Below are 26183 nucleotides of genomic sequence, written 5' to 3'. Positions count from 1 at the left end.
CACAGCACAATTCCAGCAATTTGCTGGCACAGAAAATTACCATCAGGAAATTTCTCAGTGCCAGCTCATCCCTCACCCAGATCTGGTGTGCGCTGGCGCTGTCAGTGCCCACATCTGGAAATTTCTCTCTTCTAGCACCACCCATGTCCAGCAATTTGCTGGCAAAGAAAGCTAAAACCTGGCAATTTCCCCTTGCCAGCACTGCCCAATCGGGAGTTTGCTGGCCGCAGGACCCCAGGAAAGAAGGAAGGAAAGAAGGAAAGAAAAGAGGAAGGCATCCAGATCCAGTCCTTCCTGGAGCCTGAAATGGGCTGTTTGCTGGCACTGCCAGTGCCCAGATCTGGAAATTTCCCTATTCTGGCACAGCCCAAGTGCAGCAATTTGCTGGCACAGAAATCCAAACCCTGTGGCAGCTTCCTCTTACTGGCTCTGGCACCGCCCCCACATCTTGTGTTTCATGTAACCAGAACCCAGATTTGGAAATTTCCCGGTGCCAGCAGAGCCCAAATCTGGCAGATTTCTGTCGCTGGCAATGACGCCACCCACATCTGGTGTTGGCTGGCAGCGCCAGCGCCCAGATCTGAAAACTTCCTGGTGCTGGCACAGCCCAAGTGCAGCGATTTGCTGGCACAGAAAGCCAAAGTTTGGAAATTTGCAGGTTCTGGCACCAGCACCATCCAGCTCTGGTGTTTGCTGGGACCGCCAGTGCCCAGATTTGGAAATTTCCCGGAGCCTTCACAGCCCAGGTCTAGCAATTTGGTTTTAGCTAGCTTAGGAAGAGAAGTTCCTCTTTCTGTGGAGGAACTGTGACTTTCCTTTTTTTTGGAACTGTTTACACCTGCTCTGGACTGAAAACCCAGACAAACACCAGCAGCAGCAGCTCACACCTGTGGCCCCCCGAGCTCGGGGACGCTGCATTCCAGCACCAGAGGGACTTAGAAGAGACTGAGGGAGCCAACTACAACCCACAAAAAGGACTTCCTGAATTTGCCATCTCTTCAGCACTGTCCGAGGCTTTATTTAATATTATTCATTTTTCATGCTTGTGAATACTTCACTTGTGAAATAAACTGGGTTTTTTTTTCACTTTTCTCAAGGGAAGTCTTTTCCTGAACTAGTAGGGGGAGGGGCTGCTTGAATTCGCTTTCTAGGCGGACCCCTTTTGGAGGTTTCCTCCCAAAATTAGCCCTAAGCAAGCACAAACAGTCACCATGAAAACTTCACCAGTGGCATCATTTCCTGGTGGCAAATCTTGCGACAGAAGCTTGACCTTGTTCTCCATGAGAGATTCTTGGGAAGAGCAGACAGGAGAAGATTCCTGGAAAACAGAAACAGCTTTCCAGAAGTGAAATGAAAACGAAAGAAACAATCCAAGATGTTTTCCTCTATTTATTTCTGCGCTCCCCTTTTCCATGTTGGGGCAGGCGCAGGGGCCGTCCCGGGGGCGCGTGGGGCTCGGACGTGGGGCTTGTGGGGCCGGCGGGGAACGGGCGCAGGGACCGACGGCCGAAATATCGGGAACTTGGGGGTAAAGATTGGGAAAAGCAACTCGGGACCCCCACAATGGCCCAATTCCCCCCCAAGATTCACCTGCCGGCCCCCAAATCCCCCACATTCACCCCAAAATCCCTCCCATCTCCCCAAATCCCATCCAGGACCCCCACGACCCCTCACGGACCCCCCCAAAACCTCACCCGGGAGCCCCAAACCCCCCCCCCAGTTCCCCCCAAAAAGCCTCAACTACCCCCAAAATCGCCTCAGGACCCCTCCAGCCTCGGCTACCATCCCTAAATCCCCCCCAATTCCCCCCAAATCCCCCCCCGGACGCCTCGACCCTGGCCCGGCTGCTCCCGCTGCTGCGCCCCCCCTCCCCCGCCGCCGCCTCTGCCGCGCTTGGCTCGGCGCCGCTTATGAGAGCCCAGAACCCACCCAAATCCCCCCCAGAACCGGCCTCGGAGCCCCAAAATCCCCCCAATTGTCCCAGAGTCCCCGCAAATCCCCCCAAAATCCCCCCCGGACACCTCCGCCCCGCCCCGGCCGCTCCCGCCGCCGCTGCCCCCCCGCCCCCTTCCCGCCGCCGCCTATGCCGCGCTCGGTTCGGCCGCGCTCGACGCGAGTCCAGAAACGGCCCCGATTCACCCCAAAACCGGCCTGGCAGCGCCCCGATCCCCCCAGCAGCCCCAGAATCCCCCCGATTCCCCCCAACCCCCCCGCGGACACCCCCAACCTGAGCCGGGCCGATCCCGCCGCCACCATTGCCGCGCCCGCAAGCCCTGAGCATTTTGGCGGGAAACATCCGGGGCATTTTGGCGGGAAATTCCCGGAACTCCGGCCCGAAAAGTCGGGGCTTTTGGGCTTCAATCCCCCCCGTTCTGGGCATGCATTTGGGTGGGGATTTTGGGGGTGAAAACCTGGGAATGTTTGGCTTGAAAATCGCGACTCTGGGGGTTCCAGACCGGGACCTTTGGGCCCTGGAAGGCGAAACAAATTGGGGAAGATTTGGGGTTCAAAATCGGATTGTTTGGGGTTCAAGCCCGGCATTTCTGGGCTTCAAAACCCGAATCTTTCAGCGATGGATCTCCGGATTTTTGGGGTAAAATCCTGCATTTGTAGGGCCTGAGAAAGGGGGGGAAATGGGAATTTTGGGTCCTTGCAGGGAGAAAATCTGGAAGTGTTTAGGGCTCCAACCGGCATTTTTGGGGTTAAAAATTAGGAATTTCTTTCTGCCTGGCTTTCAGGCTTTCTGTTTTACCTTTTCTTTCCTTGCTGAGCTGCAACGGCCACAAGTTCAGCTCAGCATCCCTCCGGGACTGTCCAAATGCCTCCAAGTGCCCCGAAAACCCACTCGGGAGCCCCAAAATGCCCCCAGGTGATCCCAGCATTCATCTCGGAGCCCCCAAAATGCCCCCGTTTCCCCCAAAACCAGCTCAGCTGCCCCCAAATCCCCTGCGGACTCCTCCGACCGGGCCCGGCTCCTCTGTCGACGGGAGCCCCGAACCGGCCCCAGCTGACCCCAAACCCCACCCGGGAGGGAGCCCAAGGTGCCACCCGCACGCCCCAAATCCCAGCTGTGCACCCCAAACCCCACCGAGACCCCGCACGGTTGGATTGGGTTTTGTTCCATTTTACTGGATTTTCTCTCTCCCGCACCCGCCCGGGGCCAGCAAGGGAGAGCCCCAGGGCCGGCCCGGGCACGGGGACGGGTGAGGGCCGTGAACGGCCGGGCGGGATCGGGGCAAAGAACCAGGCACGGCCGGGCGGGATCGGGGTAAAGAACCGGGCACGGCCCGGCGGGATCGGGGTAAAGAACCGGGCACAGCCGGGCGGGATCGGGGAAAAGAACGGGGCACGGCCGGGCGGGATCGGGGTAAAGAACCGGGCACAGCCGGGCGGGATCGTGGAAAAGAACCGGGCACGGCCGGGCGGGATCGGGGAAAAGAACCGGGCACAGCCGGGCGGGATCGGGGAAAAGAACCGGGCACAGCCAGGCGGGATCGGGGTAAAGAACCGGGCACGGCTGGGCGGGATCGGGGCAAAGAACCGGGCACGGCCGGGCGGGATCGGGGTAAAGAACCGGGCACAGCCGGGCGGGATCGGGGAAAAGAACGGGGCACGGCCGGGCACGACTGGGGTAAAGAACTGGACACGGCCGGGCGGGATCGGGGAAAAGAACCGGGCACGGCCGGGTGGGATCGGGGAAAAGAACCGGGCATGGCCGGGTGGGATCGGGGTAAAGAAACGGGCACGGCCGGGCAGGATCGGGGTAAAGAACTGGACACGGCCGGGGATCCCCGGAAGGAATATCGGGGGGGAATCCGAGACACGGTGGGGAAACATTGGGGGAAAAATGGGGAAAATTAGGAAAACACGACCCCAGTTAGGGTTAGGGTTGGGGTTGTTGTTGGGGTTGGGGTTAGGGTTCTTTTTGAATTAATGTCTTGATGCCGAATTTTGCCCCAAAAGGCGAGAATAACTGCTTAAGAGACTCAGCCTAAGTCAGATAAGCAGGAGGTATTTTATTACGACGCGTCGGAGAAATCACGAAGTGGATTTCTGAGTTCACATAGCAAAAGCAAGCCTTATATACAATTTTGGGTATAGGATTACATCAGATCAGATACACAATCATGCATATTCATATGGGACGTGGTGTAGGCGGAGCGTGGGCGGAGCGTAGGTGGAGACATCTCTTTTGGGGAATTTTCAGGTGGTCGTTCCTGTTGCCTTCATCATAGATGGGGTCTTTCCGATGAGTCTTCCTCTTTAAACTTTTGAACCTCTTCCCTAATTTGGTTAATTCCCGGTGTACTTGGCTTGGTCTCTATAGCTTGGCAGAGTTCTTAGGGTCAGTTTGACATTGTTGGCTCTGAACATGCTTAGCCCATCAGTTCCCCCTATTCCTATCTCCTTCCTGTCCTTGTGTTCCATGCTTTAGCTGATTAATTGCTCTATGTGTTTCCTAATATTATGCCTTCTTCAAATGCCTCACATTCTATGTTTTAACTCATTATTTCTTGGAGGCTATCTGCTTTGGGGCTTCATTCCCCCCTTTTCTTATAACTTACGAATTCTTTCGTCAAGTTCTGGTCTCACAGGACACCGATAGGCTCGTGCCATTGCCCAAATCATTTGGGTCCTCTTCATTATGCCCCTTAGTCTCCACCACAAGCAAATGTTTGTAAGAGTTAGTAATAACAAGGCCATAATTACTACTAGCATTGGGTGCACCAGGTAATGGAAGACCTGTGTAGCTGTTGGGGAGTATCCTGTAAAGATGTCCCACCAGTGATGCTGGCCTACTTGTTCTACTTCGGTCAGGACGTTCTTTATCCTTTCTGAATTGTGTTCTATCTGCCATACCATTCGTTTAGTTGTTTGATTCACCTTTTGCACCAATTTCTTTACTTCAGGGTGTGCTAGCATTGCTTTGAGAATTTTGACGTCCATCCCTATTTGTAATTTCGGTATCTCTTGATATAGGTTGAAATTTGCGTTAATTAGCTGTTGGGTAGTTATTGGGACAGTGTAATGAAAATCACAACCTATGATCTTGGTAAAGTTGCATACACAAAAGTTAGTATTGTTAGTCTCTTCTAGGCAATTATCTATAGTGACGTTGTCACAAGCTGTCCTTACGCAAGCACACCCATTTCCTATATAGTAAACTTGTGATTGTGTTCTATCATGCGGAAGCATTTCTAAGGTACATACACTATTTTCAGCATCTAAGCATAAATCTTCGGCTTCTACCACAGCATTTTCGCAAACATAGCCTAATTGTCCTCTAGGGATGCATGCTTCTGTGCTAACCGATTGCCACTTATTTTTGGTGTAATCATAACTGGCCCAGACGTTATGGTTTATTGGCCTGACAATGACATCTTGATGTATTGTCCCTAAAGTGAGGATGGGAAAGATACCTCTTTCCTCTGCCGCACTAATGGTGAGGACATAAGCTTCAACGTGTTCTTGTTGAGGTTCGTAAGTGAAGTTTACTAATTGCCACCAAGCTTGATGGTCCCTTTCAAATCGTGTAGTATGATTGTCCTTTAATATTGCTTCCCTTATTTCTTGAGGTAATATACCTGCCGTTCCTTCTCTCATTATTCCTGCCGCTACTGACTGTACCCATTGTTGCGTCTGAGAGCATTGGATAGCGAGTGCAATGTCTTTGCCAAGCTCCCCTGTGTAGTTAGCGAGCTTCACAAAATCCTCTGCAGTGTGGTTCGCTACCATGGTTAGTAATTTCACCACTAGCGATTGTGTTTCAGCTAATGTAAGCATGGATGTACTGAGAGGCACCTTAAGCTTTCCTAAGCTCGATGTGACGGTACTTAGATCGTTTACTAATACCTCTTGATCTATTGTGTTTACTATGCCAAATCCGGTGCCAATCCACCCACTTAGATCTCTTTTTGTTTTTCTGTGATGAGACCTTGTCGCTAGCCATGCATTCCATCCCTTAAGGCTTTGCTGTATAAATGGTCGGCAATCCTTTTGCAAATAAGTAATATCGGTGTGAATTTGCACCTTTTTTCAGGGAATAAGTGGGGTCTAACAATAATTTTAGTTCGTTAGATTTTCTTATCACCTGAGGCCCTATAAAGGTTAGGTTGTGTACTGCTTTACACTCCACTGGTAGGGTGGTTTCTTGAGGCAAGTCTAGATCTGGATACAATGGGATCACGTCTTCTGGTAATTGTATCCTATAATCGACAGCACGCCCGAGAGCACGCCCGAGGGAGCTAATATCCTGTCCCAGTGTTTTCAACTCCCTTTCACATGTGAACGTCATTGACTGATCCAATCTAAATGCCATCTCACACAGTGCTTTTCCTCCCTCAGGACCACTAGATATTACAATTTCTCCCGGAGAATGGAGAAGGGGGTGAGGGTCATAGGTTATGTTTTGAGGGCGTAGCTCCCCAAGTGAATCTTCTCTATAAATCACCCCCTTTATCGGTTGTTGTGATCCAGGTGGATCCTCCCTGAAGTCGCTCCACTGACATGAAATTGGGCCTTTTTGCTGGATCCAGACTGTGGGCCTGCCCATTTTCACTGGACTAAAGGTAATTAGGTTATGTTTAAAGGCTGGCATCAAGGGTTTAATTGTTAATACTAGCCGCCTTGTTTTCCCTTCCTCTGGGTCAAGTTCTCGACACCCAATTTGGACTTGGTCTCCCTTGTATGCTACCATGGAGGGCTGATCCCACACTTCACTTGCATATGGCTGATTGTTACGTAAGGCATAAACCTCAAAATAGGGCCCTCTCGTTCCCAACTCTGGGTGGATACACTGGTGCGCATGAGACCATGGGTCTATTGGGGAAGAGTCTTGGGGAAGCACTATACTTATCATTAGTCCAATGATCAGGGTTGTGAAGATCTGAGGTGGAGTCAGGATCATGATGTCTGCTCCTCTTTTTTATTCTCCGGAGCTTTCTTGACTCGTGAGTAATGGATCCACGTGGGTCGCTCCTTGATCCGAACCGCAGTGAAGGTAGTCAGCAGTACTTGGAAAGGTCCCTCCCACTTCTCTTGTAGGGGTTTTCCTAAAAGATTCTTAACATACACCCAATCACCGGGATTAAACGGATGCAATTTGCAGTCGGGTTGTTTAGGTTGGTGCCCTATCACCACAGTAGCATTCTTATCAAACTGTTTCCCCACCGTAATTACATAATCATAAATATACTGATTACCGATTTGGTCTATAGCGTCCCCATTTACAACTTGCATAGCATAAGGTCTACCATACAAAATTTCAAATGGGCTTAACTTTTCTTTTGATCTTGGTTTGACTCTCAGCCTAAGCAGAGCAATAGGCAAAGCCTGATACCACTGCAAATTAGTCTCCTGGCATATTTTGGCAATTTGCTGTTTGATGAGATGATTCATCTTTTCCACTTGCCCACTGGCCTGTGGACGATAAGGTGTGTGTAGTTGCCATTTGATTTGTAATGCTTTGCTTATTGCTCTCACCACTTTTGCACAGAAGTGTGTACCTCTATCCGAAGAAATGCTCTTTGGTACCCCAAACCGTGGAATAATTTCATTCAACAGTACTTTAGTCACTTCTCTTTCCTTATTTGTCCTACAAGGGAATGCTTCAGGCCACCCAGAAAATGTATCAGTTAGTACCAACAAATACCGAAACCCCCCTTTTCTTGGGAGTTCAGAAAAATCAATTTGCCATACTTCACCTGGGAATTTACCTCGATTTATGGCTCCTTGATGTACTTTGGTTCCTGTGTTCGGGTTACTTTTCAGACACCGCTCGCACTGGGATGTGACGTGCTTTACAGTAGTAAATAATTTCGGTCCTGCTATCCTGGCTCGCAAATGTTGATAAAGCGGATCTAGACCCCAATGGGCCTTTTCATGCTCCGCCTTCACAATCTGCCACATTATGTTCCCTGGTATTATCAACTGTCCTGTTTCTAATTGTCCCCATCCACTGTCTAACAGTTTACCTTTATTCTTTTGAATCCATCTATGATCTGATTCTTGGTATTCTGGCTGGATATTGGTATCCAGCTCTCCTGGTATTAGGGCCACTATTTCCACTTCTCTTTTCCTTGTGGCAGCCAATTTAGCTTCTGTATCTGCCTTCCTGTTCCCTATTTCTGGAATAGTGTTACCTTTCAGATGTCCTTTACAATGCATTATGGCCACTTGTGCTGGGAGTTGGACCGCCTCTAGCAATCGCAGAATCTCTTCTGCATGTTTGACTGTTTTTCCTTGTGTAGTCAATAGTCCTCTTTCTTTCCAGATGGCCCCATGAGCATGTACAACAGAGAAGGCATATTTAGAGTCTGTCCATATATTAATTTGTATGTTTTCTGCCAATTCCAGGGCTCGGGTCAGAGCTATCAGCTCTGCCTTTTGGGCTGAGGTCCCTGCAGGCAAGGGGTTTGACTCAATTACCCTTTCTGTAGTGGTGACTGCATAGCCAGCCATTCTTACTCCTTGCTTCACGAAGCTGCTGCCATCTGAGAACCAGTTGTCCGCACCTTCGAGCGGCTCTTCTTTGAGATCTGGGCGACTGGAATAGACGGCTTCAATTGTTTCCAGGCAGTCGTGTTCGATGGGTTCTGCTGGGGCTCTCCCTTCTAGAAATGAAGCTGGGTTCACAATGTTAGTTACCTGAATGGTTACGTCATCTGATTCAGCCAAGATGGCCTGGTATTTTAGGAATCTGGAAGGGGACAACCAATGGTTGCCTTTCTGTTCCAGCACAGCCGACACAGTGTGAGATACTAACACAGTCATCTTTTGGCCCAGTGTGAGCTTTCTGGCCTCTTCTATGTTAATTATCACTGCGGCCACTGCCCTCAGACAGCCTGGCCATCCTTTACTTACTTCATCCAATCGCTTGGAGAAGTAGGCCACAGCTCTCTTGTGTGTTCCCAACTGCTGTGCCAGGACTCCTAGGGCCATCCCTTGTCGTTCATGGGAGAACAGCCAGAATGGTTTTGATACATCTGGGAGACCTAAAGCCGGTGCTCTCATTAGCTCCAGCTTCAACTTCTTGAAGGCCCCTTCTGCCTCGGGAGTCCAAACTAGAACATCCTTAGTTTCTTTCAACAAATCGTACAGTGGTTTAGCGAGTATCCCGTACTGGTAGATCCATAGCCGACACCAACCTGTCATCCCCAGAAAGGCGCGCAGATCTCTCACTGTCTCTGGTTTAGGCATTTGACAGATGGCCTCTTTCCTAGCTGCTCCCAGGGATCGCTGTCCTCTGGAGACTTCGTATCCCAGGTACACCACTTCTTTTTGCACCAGCTGTGCTTTCTGTTGAGAGACTCGGTATCCACTTAAACCCAGGAAATTTAACAAGGAAATAGTCCATTCAATGCATTCTTCCTCTGTCACTGTTGCTATTAAGAGGTCATCTACGTATTGCAGAAGGGTGCCATCTCCCAGCGGCCTTTCCCACTGTTCTAATTCTTTGGCTAACTGATTCCCAAAAATCGTAGGGGAGTTCGCCCATCCTTGGGGCAATACCGTCCAGGTAAGTTGGGTCTTTCTTCCTTTATCTACAGATTCCCATTCAAAGGCAAAAATCTTTTGACTCTCGGGAGCTAAGGGAAGGCAGAAGAATGCATCTTTCAAGTCTAATACAGTGAACCAGGCCAAATTATCCTTGAGTCTAGTTAAAAGCGTGTATGGATTAGCAACCAAAGGATGTAATATCTTGGTTATTTCGTTTACTGCTCTCAAGTCCTGAACTAGTCTATAAGCTCCATTAGGTTTTTTTTTTTACTGGCAAGATTGGTGTATTAAAATCCGATTCACATTCTACCAATAACCCCAGTTCCAGAAACCTTTTGATTATGGGCTCAATCCCCTTCCTGTCTTCTATTCTCAAAGGGTATTGTTTTCTTACCACCGGTCTTGCCCCGTCTTTAAGTTCAACAACAATCGGTGCTGCTTGTTTTGATTTTCCAGGTATATCAGTAGCCCATACTAATGGGTATGCCTCGCTCAGGACTCGCTCAAAATTGTGATTCTCAGGTTTAGGTTTCACACAACTGATTGTTAGGCTTAGGGCTGTAATCAGTTGTTCTTCTTTTACTTGAAATTCAAATCTGTCCTTTTTGAACTTTATTATGGCTCCCAAGTTCTCTAGTAAGTCTCTCCCTAGTAGAGGTTTTGGCGAATTTGGCAAATACAAATCTGTATTTGATAGGTTTCAAAAAGTAAGCTTTTTCTGGTTGGCCTGTTGCTCCCACAACTTGTACAAATTCATCACTTTTAGGTACCAATTCTTGATTTAAAACCGAAAAAGTTGCTCCCGCATTAACCAAAAGTACTGTTTGAACTGTGCTTTAACCCACTGAGTTAATTGATCTACTATAATTAACAGATATTTCCACCGACCTACTTTAAGCAAGTCTACAGAATTAACCTGGATCTTTTGAAATAGCCGCTAGGCTGTTTTGCATCCTCCAGAGGGAGGGCTTTTAAACACCTTCTTATTTACCTTTTAACAGGTGAGACACCCCTGGGTAATTTGCCTTTTAATTTCAAATATCCCCATACACCAAAAAATTTTAAAAGGTGATCACAAAAGGCTCTTGTTATCCCAGTATGTCCGTCTATACAAGTTATCTAAGATCTAATGTGCCACTGGTTTTGGCATCATAATTCTATCATCAAGAAAAACTCACTTTTCCTCCTTAAATGTTGCTCCTAATTTCCTTATAGCTACCAATTTTACTAGCAGGAGGGAAAGAGTCTCCTGCTGGATTTCTATTTTTATTTTTGTAAGGTCATGATTTTAGTATCTCCTTTTCTTGAGGTCGCTCTTCTGCTTTTTTTTTTTTTATCAGCCAAATTATTTTTCTGACTCTATTATCCTTAAGTCCCCTTTCCTTCCAAACTTCTTTAAAAGTATGTACTACACTAAAAGCATATTTGGAGTCTGTATAAATAGTCCCTTCTTGCCTTTTTAAAATCCACAGGCTTGCCCCGACCAGGAGGGACTAAAGGGACCAGACTCCTTCACTCTAAACCTTTTTCTACCTCACCTGGATGCCAACCCATGTCATTAATTTCTAGATTGTCTTCTTCAGGTAAAGAATGAATTTCAAGTTTTCCTTCACAGGGTTTTATCTGTAAATTTAGGGCTATTATTAGATCTCTGCCTAACATATCTTCCTCGGCCTCTGGTATCAACAATAAATCATTTACTCCAAATTTGTCATTCGTTTCAACTTTTACTCCTTTTATTACAGGAACAGGGAAAGCTTCTCCTGTAACTCCGATTACTGAGATTTGTTCACAACTGATCTCACATCCCTGGGGTAATTTCATCACTGTTGACCGAGAAACTCCTGTATTTACTAAAAATACAAATTCTTCACTCTGAGGACCTACTCTTAGTTTTATTATCAAGGGCTCTTCTAGGTGTAATTCGATCCTCTTCGTTAAACAAAACTCTTGCCCTTTCTGATTCTCCTGAGAAGTTTTCTCATCTTGCTGTTTCTTCTGTTTCTTTCTGCAATTTTTTTTTGCAGGTGCCCCTTTTTATGACAATAAAAACAGGTAGGTCCCGCACCCTTCAAAGTGGGGCAAGAATTTTTAAAGTGGTTTTTTTTTTTTTTTTTTTTGTTTTTTTTTTTTTTTTTTTTGCTGCGGGAAAAATGCACAGGTCTTGTGTTCCTAAGAATAGATCCTGGCATCCACTGTTTGTCTTTCCCTGCAAATTTTCTGTATTCAAAACTGTCTGCAATTCTTGAACTGCTGCCACCAAAATTCTGGCATCTGCTTTCTGCTTTTTCTCATTTCTACTACATGCATCACAGCAACGTTCTTTAGGCTTCGAACCTTTCTTATCCTTTTCCAGGGCGAGTACCAGGGGGTCCTGAGGTGCTACGTTTACCCCGCACTCTCTTTGCCACTCCTGTTTATTTCTTAGGGTAAAGAACATGTCAGCATACATCACTTCGTACTCTGTTGACCTCCCATAGTTATTCCCTGTGTTGGTTTAACACTTCACACACAATTTTCAGTCGCTTTGTCCTGGCTTCTCGCGTCGCAGCGATGCTGCGTCTCATTCACTCTCAGCCATACCCACACACCTTTATAAAATAGTTCCTACCTTATGGTCTATATCAGAACAGACTGTTTTACCAGGTTTGGTCACAAGAGGTCGCTTACAGACCATGAGACACCGGTTTGCCAGATTCATACAATCGCAGCCGTAGACAATATAACAATTGCAGGGGGTCACAATTTTCTTCCGGATGTCTATCAACTGATTCTCTTCTAAAAGATTACAAAGAGAGTGACAAGGCGTTTCCTGTAAAATTTTGCAACAGACACATAGAACAGACACAAGAAGATCACCGGCCGACAAACCTCTCAGATAGCAGTCTCAGTTCTTAACCCTTAATTCGCAGTATTATAACATCAAACACAATGTTGAGACAGTTTCCCATACAGTATAAACGAACCAAAGATACCAAGATAAACAAATACTCCTTTCAGCAGGACTTTAACCTGCGTTCTCCCTCTTCTTTGTTTTTTTTTTTTTGTTTTGTTTTGTTTTTTTTTTTTTTTTTTTGTTTTTGTTTTTTTTTTTTTGTTTTTTTTTTTTTTTTGTTTTGTTTTTTTTTTTTTTTTTTTTTTTTGTTGTTTTTTTTTTTTTTACCCCTGTGTTTCTATTACCGGGACTCTAACCCAGTGTGGCAGGACTTTAACCTGCGTTTCTATTACCAGGACTCTAACCCAGTGTGGCAGGACTTTAACCTGCGTTTCTATTACCGGGACTCTCACTCAGTAGCAGGACTTTATCCTTTTCTCTACAAAAACAATGCCGGGAATCTAACCCTGGCAACCCAATGCTAGCAACCCAATGCTAGCAACCCAATGCTAGCAACCCAATGCTGGGGTTTTAACCCAGCTGGGATTCGTTACCGGGGCGTCCCCCAGCTTTCCCCTCGGGCGGTCACGTCTGACCCCCGTTTCCCTACCAATAAAACCAATAAACAATTAAAATACCTCTTAATTGAAGCAGGAGATGCAGGGAACCCTCCGTCCACCAAGGCGCCGGTCCAGGGGGGTCTCTTCTGACAAAAAATTCGTCAGGGGCGCCCAGAGAATCCCGACCCCGGACCCGGCCCGGGAGGACCTCAGGGCCCGGATCTCCTGTCTGGTCCCATCTGGGTCGCCAGAAAATGATGCCGAATTTTGCCCCAAAAGGCGAGAATAACTGCTTAAGAGACTCAGCCTAAGTCAGATAAGCAGGAGGTATTTTATTACGACGCGTCGGAGAAATCACGAAGTGGATTTCTGAGTTCACATAGCAAAAGCAAGCCTTATATACAATTTTGGGTATAGGATTACATCAGATCAGATACATAATCATGCATATTCATATGGGGCGTGGTGTAGGCGGAGCGTAGGTGGAGACATCTCTTTTGGGGAATTTTCAGGTGGTCGTTCCTGTTGCCTTCATCATAGATGGGGTCTTTCCGATGAGTCTTCCTCTTTAAACTTTTGAACCTCTTCCCTAATTTGGTTAATTCCCGGTGTACTTGGCTTGGTCTCTATAGCTTGGCAGAGTTCTTAGGGTCAGTTTGACATTGTTGGCTCTGAACATGCTTAGCCCATCAGTTCCCCCTATTCCTATCTCCTTCCTGTCCTTGTGTTCCATGCTTTAGCTGATTAATTGCTCTATGTGTTTCCTAATACTATGCCTTCTTCAAATGCCTCACATTCTATGTTTTAACTCATTATTTCTTGGAGGCTATCTGCTTTGGGGCTTCAGTCTTTTGATTCTGTCTTTAAGTTTTTATGAGGTTTTTTTTTTTAATTCTAGCTATTTTATTTTGATGATGAAAAATAGTAAATAAATAAACACAATTGAAAAAACCAAAAGGAGAAAGTGAGACCAGGACCTGCTAGCCTAGAGATTATGGGAGTGCAGCTCACTCAATGTGCCAGTGTCTCACCACATCCTTTCCTCATTGGGCCTCTCCTATTCCTCTTTGGCCATGTTTTCTTTGTGTCATCTGTGCTGCTCTTTGTTACTTGGCATTACAACGGGGCCACACATTGACACGTTTGGGGGACAATGGATCCAAAAGATCCTGTCTAGTCAAAGGTTTTCTACCTAGGTGTGTTCTGTGCTCACCAAAGGCCTGAGCAAAGAAACCAAGAGAAGTGTGCCCAAATCCCAAAGCTTTGCTCCTTTGCAATCTCCCACTGATCTGGCTCACAGGTGTCTTCAATCACAATTCCATAGCTAAGAAAAGGTCATGTATTTCACTGGGAAATGATGCACTGCTTTGGCAAAGTTCACCTGTATGTATATTTACCCGGGACAGCAGTGCAGCTGTGTTGTTTGCACCTTGTTTGCAGAAGATCATTTGGGATCTCCTTTTTGTGTCTCATGCAGAAAGGGAGCTCTTAATTATACCACGCTACCTAAACCACATTGGGATGTAGCTCTGTAGTGGTTCACAATGAAGCAGACGGCCTGCTGTGTCACTGCCAGCCCTGCTGAGCCTGCGAGGGACTGTAGTGTATCCCATGCCTGTTTTGCCTCCAAGCAGAGCTTGGTTTTCCTTATTAGTGTGGAGTAAATACAAGAGTAATAAAATGGGCAATTAAACTGGCCCCTTTGGAGGATACGCTCATGCTTTGGCATGTCAGTCCTGTACCTCATGCACCCAAGGCTTGTTACTCATCATGAAATATTTTAACAAAAAACCTCCGCTCTCATGTTACATCTGAATAAAACTGCATCAGATCATCAAGAATTCTGCTGTCAGGAACAAGACAAGAGCCTTCCGACACTCACTTGCAGCTGTCCCGGATTGCTGCAGCCCTTTGTGCAAAGCTGCTGCAGACAGAGTGTTTGGAGTTGGTTTGGGCCTTTATGAAAGATCTGTGGAGCAGTGTGCAGGGCTCTCCTGGCAGGAAACTGTTTGTCCAAGCCCAGGGACACGGTGCTGGCAGGAGCGGAGCGGCCCCGCTCCCAGCCCGAGAGTCTGTGGGCTGAGCCACGCCGGGGAGACAAGGCAGCGAGGGGCTCCAGCCCAGCTGCTTCACTGCCCTGCCCGCCCCATGGAGCTCTGCCGTGGGAGAAAGCCGACACCGGATGAGTCCCCGAGCTTCCATCAGCTGCTGGAACTGCTCCGTGACAGCTCCTGTTCTTCCGAGAGAGACCCCGGCGCCTTCTTGGAACGCGTGTCATGGGGGATTCTGTTTGATAATAAACTGTTGGGGGTTTTCCACTTTCATCTATCAGTAATAATTTCCCATTGCTGGAAAGGGATTGCAGGAACACTTTAGAGGAGACGACTTCTTGCACAATATCCTGTTTGAAGTTGTCTGAAACTGTGTGAGACAGATGGCTTCACACAGGAGCATCCCCAAGGCTGCTGAGGGGAAGGCACAGAGGAAGACAAACCCAGTATTTCTAAGGGAACTCCTTGACACCAAACCAACCTGAGTTGTCAAACAGCAGACCTGATGTTTCGAGACATGGGCCACAGGGGAAACCTTTCAGTGTGTTTGGTCCAGGCTGGGCTATGCTTGAGGCAAAGGTGTGTCAGTGTGTTGGATAATACTCTTTTCTTGACCTAGAGATGGGGCAACTGAGAGGTGTTTTAAAAACTTTTATTCCATTTTCAGTGTCATGAGAAGGGTGAGACAATACAGATGTTATAATTCACGCCATCACAATCAGAAGCCAACTACTTCCTAAATATTTTACATTATAAGTGTTTCTTGGTCTTTCAGCCTTTTGCCATGCCATGTTGTAGATGCGTTAAAGCCAATTATTTAAAAATACCCCTTGTGGGTCCCACTACAATGCATCTTTCATAGCTCTGTTTTTCCAAAGTCTTATTTGCAAGGCCATCTTTAGAAATATTTTTCTAGCTCCATTACTCTATCAACAATATCTGTCCTATTCCATGGAAAATTTTAAGTTAGCATTCCTTGTCTCAAGATTTATATACAGATTCATATTTTGTGGGCCTTCTATTAGGCTCTAAAAACTTTCTACAAACCCATTTCCCACATCAGTGGACTTGGCTCCTTCTCTCCTCGTTGTGCCTGGCAAGCACAGGAGCCCAGAGCTCCTGCAGAACCCATCACAGCACTCAGTGGGAGCAAACTTGTGTCCAGTCCTCACCCGGAGCTGCAGTGCCCAGCATTCCACCACTCTGGAATGAGGAACTGTTCCTGCTCTTTCAGAAGGAGCTAAGGAGCTTTGGCCTTCAGATCAATTGTCTGCAGGCTCCTGCAGTGCCTGGTGCTGTTCCCTTGCCAGAGGCACCCCAGGCCAGGGGGGCACATCTGGGCTGCTGTGTCTGGCTCTGGGGCTCCCTGTTCTGGGCAGTGAGGAGGAGCTGCAGAGGCTCTGCAGGACTGACAGGATGGGCTTTGGGGCTGGCAGGAGAAGCTGAGGGACCTGGGCTGCTGGAGCTTCTGAACAGGAGGCCCAGGGCTCCTCCTGCAACTGCTCCAAGGGTGGTTTCAGAGAATCTCAGAATCAGCAAGGGTGGAACAGGCCATGGAGATCATCAAGTCCAACCTGTGCCCTGACACTGCCTTGTCTCCTCTGGGCCTCCTCTCCTCCAGGATAAACAACCCCAGCAGCTCCCTCAGCCACTCCTCACAGCTCTTGTGCTCCAGATCCCCCCCCCACCCCCCCGCCTTGTTGCCCTTCTCTGGACACGCTCCAGCCCCTCCATGTCCTTCCAAAATTGGGGGGTCCAGAAATGCAAACAGCACTCGAGGTGCTGCCCAAGCAGTGCTGAGCACAGGGGAAGAATCCCAGCCCTGCTCCTGCTGGCCACACCATTCCTGATCCAGGCCAGGAGCCATTGGCCTTCTTGGCCACCTGGGCACACTGCTGGCTCCTGTGCAGCCTGCTGTCCATCAGTGCCCCCAGGTCCCTTTCTGCCTGGCTGCTCTCCAGCCCTTCTGGCGCCTTGTTGAGGGAGGGAGGCAGGGAGGGAACGGATCCAGATCCAATCCTTCCTGAAATGTGGTGTTTGCTGGCACTGCCAGTTCCCAGATTTTGATATTTCTCTATTCTGACAGAGCCCAAGTCCAGCAATTTGCTGGCAAAGAAAGTCAAAACCAAGCAAAGACCTGGTACCTACAGCAACCCGATCTTGGGTTTGCTGACACCCCCAGTACCCAGATCGGGAATGTTTCAGATGCCTGCACAGCACAATTCCAGCAGTTTGCTGGCACAGAAAATTAGCATCTGGGAATTTCTCAGTGCCAGCAAAACCTAAATGCAGCAATTTTCTGGCAAAGAAAGCCAGAACCCAGCAGCTTCCCAGTGCTGCCACCAGCACCACCCAGGTCTGGTGTTTGCTGTGCAAGTGCCCAGATCTGGAAATTTCCCTGTCCTGGCACAGCCCAAGTCCAGCAATTTGCTGGCACAGAAAGCCAAAATCCGGCAATCTCCTGATGCCAATACAGGCACCCAGACCTGGTGTTTGCTGCCACTGCCAGTGCTCAGATCTGGATATTTCCCTGTTCTGGCAGAGCCAAGTCCAGCAATTTTCTGGTAAAGAAAGCCACAATCTGGCAATTCCCTGCTACCGTCATTGGCAATGCCAAGATCTGGTGGTTGCTGGCACCACCAGTGCCCAGATGCGGGAATTTCCCAGTGCCAACACAGCCCAAGTCTTGTAATTTTCTGGCAAAGAAAGCCAAAACCAAGCAAATACCTGGTACCTACAGCAACTCAATCTTGTGTTTGCTGACACCACAAGTGCCCAGATCCAGAATTTTTCAGGTTCCTGCACAGCATAATTCCAGCAATATGCTGGCACTGAAAGTTCACATTTCACAATTTCCTGGTGCTGGCACATTCCCCACCCAGATCTGGTGTGTGCTGGCACTGCCAGTGCCCACATCTGGCAATTTCCCGGTGCTGGCACTACCCATGTCCAGAATTCGCTGGCAAAGAAAGCTAAAACCTGTCAATTTCCCCTTGCCAGCACTGCCCAATCTGGAGTTTGCTGGCCGCAGGATCCCAGGAAAGAAGGAAGGAAAGAAAAGAGGAAGGCATCCAGATCCAGTCCTTCCTGGAGCCTGGAGCCTGAAATGGGCTGTTTGCTGGCACTGCCAGTGCCCAGATCTGGAAATTTCCCAATTCTGGCACAGCCCAAGTGCAGCAATTTGCTGGCACAGAAATCCAAAACCTGTGGCAGCTTCCTCTTACTGGCTCTGGCACCGCCCCCACATCTTGTGTGTCATGTAACCAGAACGCAGATTTGGAAATTTCCCGGTGCCAGCAGAGCCCAAATCTGGCAGATTTCTGTTGCTGGCAATGACGCCACCCACATCTGGTGTTGGCTGGCAGCGCCAGCGCCCAGATCTGAAAACTTCCTGGTGCTGGCACAGCCCAAGTCCATGGATTAGCTGGCACAGAAGGCCAAAATTTGTAACTCTGCAGGTTCTGGCTCCAGCACCATCCAGCTCTGGTGTTTGCTGGGACCGCCAGTGCCCAGATTTGGAAATTTCCTGATACCTTCACAGCCCAGGTCTAGCTAGCAATTTGGTTTTAGCTAGCTTAGGAAGAGAAGTTCCTCTTTCTGTGGAGGAACTGTGACTTTCCTTTTTCTTGGAACTGTTTACACCTGCTCTGGACTGAAAACCCAGACAAACACCGGCAGCAGCAGCTCACACCTGTGGCCCCCCGAGCTCTGGGACGCTGCATTCCAGCACCAGAGGGACTTAGAAGAGACCAAGGCAGCCAACTACAACCCACAAAAAGGACTTCCTGAATTTGCCATCTCTTCACTACTGTGAGAAGTTTGATTTAATATTATTCATTTTTCATGCTTGTGAATACTTCACTTGTGAAATAAACTTGGGTTTTTTCACTTTTCTCAAGGGAAGTCTTTTCCTGAACTATTAGGAGTAGGGGCTGCTCGAACTTGCTTTCTAGACAGACCCATTTTGGAGCTTTCCTCCCAAAATTTGCCCCAAACCAGCACAAACAGTCACAATGAAAATTTCACCAGTGGCATCATTTCCTGGTGGCAAATCTTGTGACAGAAGCTTGACCTTGTTCTCCATGAGAGATTCTTGGGAAGAGCAGACAGGAGAAGATTCCTGGAAAACAGAAACAGCTTTCCAGAAGTGAAATGAAAATGAAAGAAACAATCCAAGGTGTTTTCCTCTATTTATTTCTATGCTCCCCTTTTCCATGTTGCACTGCTTCTCCATCCCAGTAATTCCAGATGCACCTCACCTCTAAGATTGGTGACTTAGTGATTTTTAGACACTCTAAAATACCATGAGCCACACAGAGTTTTCCTTCCCCTGTTTTTACTGGAAAGCAACACTAGATATGTAAGTGCAGTGCTGGGCTCAGGTAGGAATCCTACCCCAAGGGAAGTGTCCCGACAGTGTTTGATCCTCAGCAAGGACAATGCCCAGCAGCGAGCGAGGGGATCACTGTGCCAGCGTGCAGGAGTCAGGGCTCTGCATTTGGGCTCAAGGCTGCAAAGTTCCCGTGTTTGGGCAGACGGAGGGGCTGTCCCCGGGGCGCGCGGGGCTCGAACGTGGGGCTCGTGGGGCGAGCGGGGAACGGACACGGGGACGAACGGCCCCGGTGCCTCAGTTGCAGCGGCGGCAGCGGCGGCAGCGGCGGCAGCAGCAGCGGCAGCAGCAGCGGCGAGAGCACCAAAACAGATACTTCTGAACAGTCTTTCTCCTTTACTTTCTCTTTGTCTCTTTATTTCTCTTTCTCTCCCTTTCCCGCTGTCGGGCACCCTTCTCTCAGTGTCCGTTTCCCAGCGTCCCTCTCCTCTCCCCGCCTCCCTCTCCCCTGCAGGGCAGGGCCATGCCCCCGGCCCGCCCCCGGCCCCGGGCGGGGCTGCCCCGTGCCCGGCCCCGGCCGTCCCGCCGCGGTCTCGCCTCCGCCCGGCTCTGGGTGTACTGGCGGTGGCGCTGCTGGGCGGGCATCAGTGCCTGGTGCGGGGGCGGCATCGCCGCCCTTCGGCTCCGCCTGGCCCGAGCCCGGACCCGGACCCAACGCAGGGTCCGGTCCCGACCCCGGTCCCGGCCCCGGCTTCTCCCGGGGCCCGCGGAGCACACACGCGGCGCGGCCGCTCCCTCCGCCTCCGCTGCGGCTTCCCCGGCCCGAGCTCCGCCGCTCGGCAGCGCGGCCGCCGGCCCCAAGCCACCAGGGCCTGGGGCGGGTGGGGATGCCGGGCCCGGGGCGGGTGAGGGGCGCTCGGGGGCCGTTGCTGGACCCGGGCCGAGCTCTGAAAGCCGCGTCCCGCCCGCAGGGACGGCGCAGGAGGCCCTGCAGGAGCGGTACCGGCTGGGATCGCTGCTGGGGCGCGGCGGCTTCGGCAGCGTCTTTGCGGCCACGCGGCTCTCGGACGGCGCCCCGGTGAGCGGCGGGGCCGGCGGCGGACGCAGGCAGAGGGGAGGGAGGAGGAGGATGCGTCTGGGCATGACGGGCGGCGAGCTCAGCCCGCTGCTCTCCCTCGCTCGCAGGTGGCCATCAAACGCGTGCCGAGGGATCGCATCCGGCACTGGGGCGAGCTGGTGAGTGAGCGGAGCCAGCGGCAGCAGCCGGGCCGTGCCGGGCGAGGAGGAGCCGGGGCCCGGCGCGGTGGGAGCCGCCGTGAGCCCTGCGGGGAGAGCGGGCGTGGGTTGAGCGGGGCATGCAGAGCATCCCGGGCTGGCTGAGGGCTCCCAGAGCCCCGGCACGGCCTCGGCCCCACTGACGGCGTCGTGCTCCTCCCGCAGCCCGACGGCACCAGCGCACCCCTGGAGATCGTGCTGCTGGCCAAGGTGTCCGGTCGCTGTGGCGGTGTCATTCAGCTCCTGGAGTGGCTTGAGCTCCCCGACAGCTTCCTGCTGGTGCTGGAGCGTCCGGAGCGGTGCCAGGAGCTCTCGGGTTTCCTGGCGGAGCGGGGGTTCCTGCCGGAGGAGGAGGCGCGGGAGCTGTTCCGCCAGGTGCTGGAGGCCGTGCGGCACTGCACCAGCTGCGGGGTCCTGCACCGGGACATCAAGCCCGAGAATGTCCTGCTCGACCTGGCCAGCGGGCAGCTGAAACTGATCGACTTTGGCTGTGGCGCCTTCCTCCAAGACACAGCCTACACGCAGTTTGCAGGTGAGCCCTCGCAGGGTGTGCTCCTGGGCATCTCGTGGCCCAGCCTGGGTGCAGCACTGGGATGGGATTGATGCTAAGGCCGAGTTGTTCTGGGTGGGAGGGAGAGTGGGTTTTCTCCACTACTGGGTGGGTTTTTCCTTTGTGTGTCATGGTTGGGCCTTCCTTGTGTTTCTTCTGCCCTCTTCCAAGACCAGTGGCTTCTTTTCCATCCCCAAGTTTGTGCACAAGTCCCAAGTGCTGGTGAGAGGGCAGCGCTCACCCCGTGTGCCTCTGGGGCGGCCCCACAGGCCCAGGGATGCTGGGGCCGGGCTCTGGGAGCAGCAGCAGCCCCCTGCTGAGCTGTGTCTGTGTTCCACAGGAACCCTGTCCTACAGCCCACCAGAGTGGATCCAGCACCAACGCTACCATGGCGAGGCAGCCACGATCTGGTCCCTGGGCCTCCTGCTGTGCCACCTGGTCATGGGGAAGCACCCATTCAGGAGGGGCCAGGAGATCATCCGGGGGCGAATCTTGTTCCCACGATGGCTCTCTCAAGGTGGATCCTCATCTCTGGGCACGGGGGGAATACCAGTGCTGGGAGACAGCAGCGGGCTCATGGGCAAACCACTCTGGCAGCTGCTGAGGAGGTTGCACATGTCCTGCTCTCCTGCTGTCCTCCAAACAGAGCATCCACGGGGAAGTTTAGGCCCAGCTCTGGGCACACCCAGCATGACCTGGGCATGGGAACAGGAGGGCAACTTCTCCAACTGACTGGTGATTTCTGGTTTCTCTCCCCAGCGTGCCAAGATGTCATTAAGAGGTGTTTGTCCATGCAACCCTCGGACAGGCCATCCTTAGAAGATCTTTTCTGTCATCCTTGGGTGAAGGGTGTTCCTCTGCCCTAGAAGACTGAAGAGATCCACGTGCACAGTTGGATCCAGGGGCCTGGCAGGTACCAGCTCCACACATCTCTTGGCAATCAGTGGCAAAGCAAACCAGGCTGGTTTTGTCCTGCCTGTAGCTCTGAGCAGGGGTCAGCAGAAGGGAACATGCAGCTCTTGGGCTGGAGCTGAGCTGGAGACCCGGTGTGACAAGCACTGGTGGCCACCATCCCCCTGGTTTTGTTTGTATGGTTCATGGATGGCTGGGGCCCTGGGCAGAGCCCTGACAGCCTGGTCTGACCCCAGGGAAGGAGAAGGAGCCCCTGGAGAAGCTGTTCCAAATGGGGCTGGTGCTGGAGACACCAAGGACAACCTCAAAGATGACAATCTCTTCCTTGGCCTGGCCAGCTGAAGATGATGGACTTGGATTCTGGCACCTTCTTCAAAGCCAGGCTCCAGGTCCAATTTGCAGGTGAGTCTATAGGCAGGGGGTTGCTCCCGGATCTGGGCATGGCACAGCTGGGCACCAAAGGTTCCCCCTTTGCTGGGGCAGATACAATGAATTCTTCAGTCAGCTGCCCAGCTGCTTTTTGGCTCTGGGCAGCTGCTGAGGGCTGGATGTGCCGTGGCTGGCTGCAGGCTGGGCACATGTGCTGCCCTCCTGCTCTGCTGCCAAAGGCAGCAGGGATGGGCAGCTCTGGGCACTGCCAGCATGGCCTGGGCACCGCAGGCCTTGGCACAAGGGCACAGGAGCCCTCAGCTGACGGGCGGTTTCTGCTTTCTCTCCTTGCAGCCGGGCTCTGCGGCTGCTGAGGCTGCTCTGGGCTCTGCCAGGGCTCAGCTGGGCTCAGCCCTGGGCCCAGCTGGGCTGGCTCTGCCCTCACATTGCTCTGACAGCTCTGCATCAGACGAGCCCGTTGCGAGCACAGCGCCTGAGCTTTCTGCTTTGGCAGGTGAGTGAGACTCTGCTGCAGGCCCAGAGATTGCAGCTGGGGACACACATCCAACTGGCAAGGACCCAAACTCTCCACAGTAGCAGCTGAACACCTGGATCTGCACAGGGTGTTTTGTCTGTCCCATTCTTCCTTCTTTATTGGCTGGAATTGTGCAATTGCACTTTCTTCCTCCTCTGGCAGTGCCACGAGTGGGCCAAAGCTGGCGAGTGGGCCGTGCTCCTGAGGCAGTGCAGTCTGGAGCTGGTGGATGGAGAATTGCCCTTCTGCACTTCCACACCAGAGCAAAAAGCTGTCAGAGGGACTTTGTGACTCTAAGAAATCCCTGAAAGTTTCAATGGGAATGTTCCGCTCATTCCCAGGCTGAGAAGGAAGGTCGTCTTGTAAAGGATTTGGGCTTTGAAAGAGTTTCCATTCCCAGTCCTGCTTGGAGCTGGAAGGGCACAAAGCAACTTCCTCTTGCCTCGACCACAATTTAAAATAACAATATTGGAAACAATCCCCAAAAACTTTTTAAAAAGACTGCTGAGGTCAGTAAGATGGATCCATGCCATCAGCACATTTACAAAGTAAATAACTTTTCTTTTCAAAAGATAAGTTGCCTCTTAATTCAAAGTTAGAGATGACTTTTCACTGCACACTTGGGGTTTTTTCACACTTTCACATTTTATATAGTTTTTGATTACTTTTTCCTTTTTTTTTCCTTTCAATAGAAAACATGTCCTATAAAAGGAATGTCCTTTGCTCTTGGTTCCCATGTGGAGCAGCTCCCTTCCTGCTGGCTGAGCTGCTCAGGCAGAGCCCAGCAGCTCCTGGCCCTGCAGGGCTGAGGCTTTTCCCCGTTGCTGGGCACAGACTGATGGAGCAGCACTGCTGAACACGGGCACACAGAGGCACCAGCAGCAGCTGCCTTTGGCCACCTGGGGCTCCAAGGCCCAAACTCTGAGCAGCCAGGGCTGGAAGAGACTGGCAGCATCTGATCCCTGACTCTGGGCAGACAGGGCTGCACAAATGACCCCACAGCAGCAGCAGCAGCAGCAGCACATGGAGCTGACTTTGAGCACAGCCCCTGCCCCTCTTCCCTCCCGTGTGCAGCGGTGTCACAGCAGCCTGAGGCACCTGGGAGCCCCCAGGGCCAGCAGGGACTGGAGATGGCAGCCCTGGGCTCCTGGAGGCTGTGCAAGGAACGGAGCTGGGCACTCCCTGTCCATGGGGAGCTTCCAGATGGAAAAGGCTGCTGTGCCCAGGCAGCTGCAAGGGCACAGAAAGGAGGCTCTGGAGCACTGGATCTGTGCCAGTGCCACAGTCCTGGGCAGCAGCCAGCGAGCCCTGGGGGAACAGAGGGCACAGCAAGAGGGACAGAAGCAGGCAAGGGCAGAGACTGGAGAGAGCCAGGCCTGGGAGCAGGAACAGCTGCTCCATTGCACTCTTGGAGAAAGCTCTTGGCTGGTTCAAAGCGCTGAAAAGTGTGAAGGGCAGAGGAGGAGGCCACAGCAAACAAGCTCCTGTTTGCACAGCCTCCCCTCTCCGTGTCCCAGAAGGAATTGCATGGACTGTGTTCTTCTCTCCGAGCCGTCTTGTTCAGCATGAGCAGCTCAGCACCAGGAGCTGAAGGAGCTGAAGCCTCAGGCCACAGGAGCTGGGCAAAAGGGAACTTTTGGAGCAAAGGAATGCTGCTAAAATAGCCCCAGCTGAATGCAGCGGATATAATCATGGAATCACAGAATCCTTTCTGTTGGAAAAGCCCTCTGAGCTCACCCAGTACAGCCGGTCACCCAGCAGTGCCAAGCCCAGCACTAAACCACGTCCCTGAAGTGCCAAGGCCTGGACACCAGCCCTGAGTGAGGCCTGGACAGCAGGCCCTGAGCCAAAGGTGGCCTCTGGATGAACCTTCCAAGCAAAGGTTATCTTTGTATCTGCTCCCTGATGAAATATGCATGGTCATTAACACTGTGATAGATGTAGCCACTCCTTAGTGAAACATGTATTGACCTTTGTGTATTTAGAAGCCAGACAAGGCCATGAAATCTGACATCTGGCCTTGTTTGGGGCTGTATGGTCAAAGTCAGCTCCCTTGGTTCCTCCTTGAGCCCTGGCCAGGCTTTGGGAGGGACCCAAGAGGAGGATGAAAGCAGATGTTGCCACACTAGCAGTGCTGTCAGTTTGTTCATTCAGCACTGTCAGAGCTGGGCCCTCTCCCAGCGGGGTTGGAGCCTCACCTGGGGCTGGAGGCACCTGCAGGAATTCCCAGTGCCCAGGAGTGGCTCTGCAGCCCTTGGCTGTGACAGCTTCCCCAGCTGCTGTGTGGGTCTGGGGGATGGTAAAGGCTGAGGGTAAATGCTGCTGGATCTTTGTTAATCACTGCAGGCAATCTTTGGTGGGGATGGTTGGGTGCATTGCTGAGCTGCTCCTTTTGTGATTCTTTGCTGCTCTGAGCTGCAGGAAATGACACTGATTCCTTCAGCTGGAGTCTGTATCTCTGGTGCTGACCCTGCCCACTGGTAAAACAAAACTGGCACAGTCTGGCCAGATGCCAACAAAATGTCATTTGTTCAATGTAAATGTGAGGAATCAGTCCCATCAGAAATTGCCAGCTGGGAAGCCCTTCCCTGGAGTTCCCTGGCTCTGGAGTGGGCTGAGGTCGGAGCCCCTTGTGAGCAGTGGGGCAGTCGGGTAAAAGAAGCTGCACCCCTGGATGGCTTCAAGTGCATCCAAAAATTGCAAATGGAAAAGGAAAACACCTTGTGGGTTTGGGCAGACAAAGATGAATTTGTTGAGAGTACATAGGAAACAGCACTTTCAGAAGGAACAATGATTATTGGAATGCTCCCACATGGAGCAACAGAAGGTTTTAATCTTGAGCTAATATGCATTTGTACAAGTGAAATATTGATATAATAAATATCTATATACATATTTATAGTATATAAAGACATATATATATATATATTAATATATTCACATATATATGTGGGTATATATGTGTATACACATATGTGTAAAAAATATGTATATATTTTTTATATTGTTTAACACATCCTGCCAGACCAGATCTCCCTGTTTGCTCTAAGGGCCCCTGTGGAAAATGCTCTGATCCACGGGGCTCCGTGCGAAGGCTGCTGTGACACTGAGGGACTTGCACAGCAATTCCATCCAGGAGCCTGGGTGCCCCTCAGGGACTGGGACCCGGCCCCTTCCAGCCAGAGGGGAAAGGGCCCCCCAAGCCTTGTTAGCCACAGACAGCATGGG

General features: G+C 50.9%; 2 protein-coding genes across 2 annotated transcripts; one reads left to right on the top strand and one right to left on the bottom strand.

The window, feature by feature from the left end:
• Positions 1 to 6903: 6903 nt before the first annotated feature.
• Positions 6904 to 14680, bottom strand: LOC131562102 (uncharacterized). The gene is given in 4 exon segments (XM_058811675.1): positions 6904 to 9765; positions 9767 to 10182; positions 12202 to 12276; positions 14647 to 14680. Coding segments are annotated over 4 exon segments (3387 nt in total).
• A 3636-nt stretch (positions 14681 to 18316) lies between these two features.
• On the top strand, positions 18317 to 22005 carry LOC131562101 (serine/threonine-protein kinase pim-1-like). Its single transcript, XM_058811674.1, has 6 exons — positions 18317 to 18378; positions 20158 to 20392; positions 20500 to 20550; positions 20755 to 21121; positions 21480 to 21656; positions 21899 to 22005. The coding sequence occupies exons 1-6, from the start codon at positions 18317 to 18319 to the stop codon at positions 22003 to 22005; spliced, it is 999 nt and encodes a 332-aa protein (XP_058667657.1).
• The last annotated feature ends 4178 nt before the right edge of the window (positions 22006 to 26183 follow it).

This window comes from Ammospiza caudacuta, chromosome 10 (genome assembly GCF_027887145.1).
Source record: "Ammospiza caudacuta isolate bAmmCau1 chromosome 10, bAmmCau1.pri, whole genome shotgun sequence".
Taxonomy (NCBI): Eukaryota; Metazoa; Chordata; class Aves; order Passeriformes; family Passerellidae; genus Ammospiza; species Ammospiza caudacuta.
The sequence above is the reverse complement of the archived record's forward strand: the minus strand, read 5'-3'. Positions and strand labels throughout refer to the sequence as shown.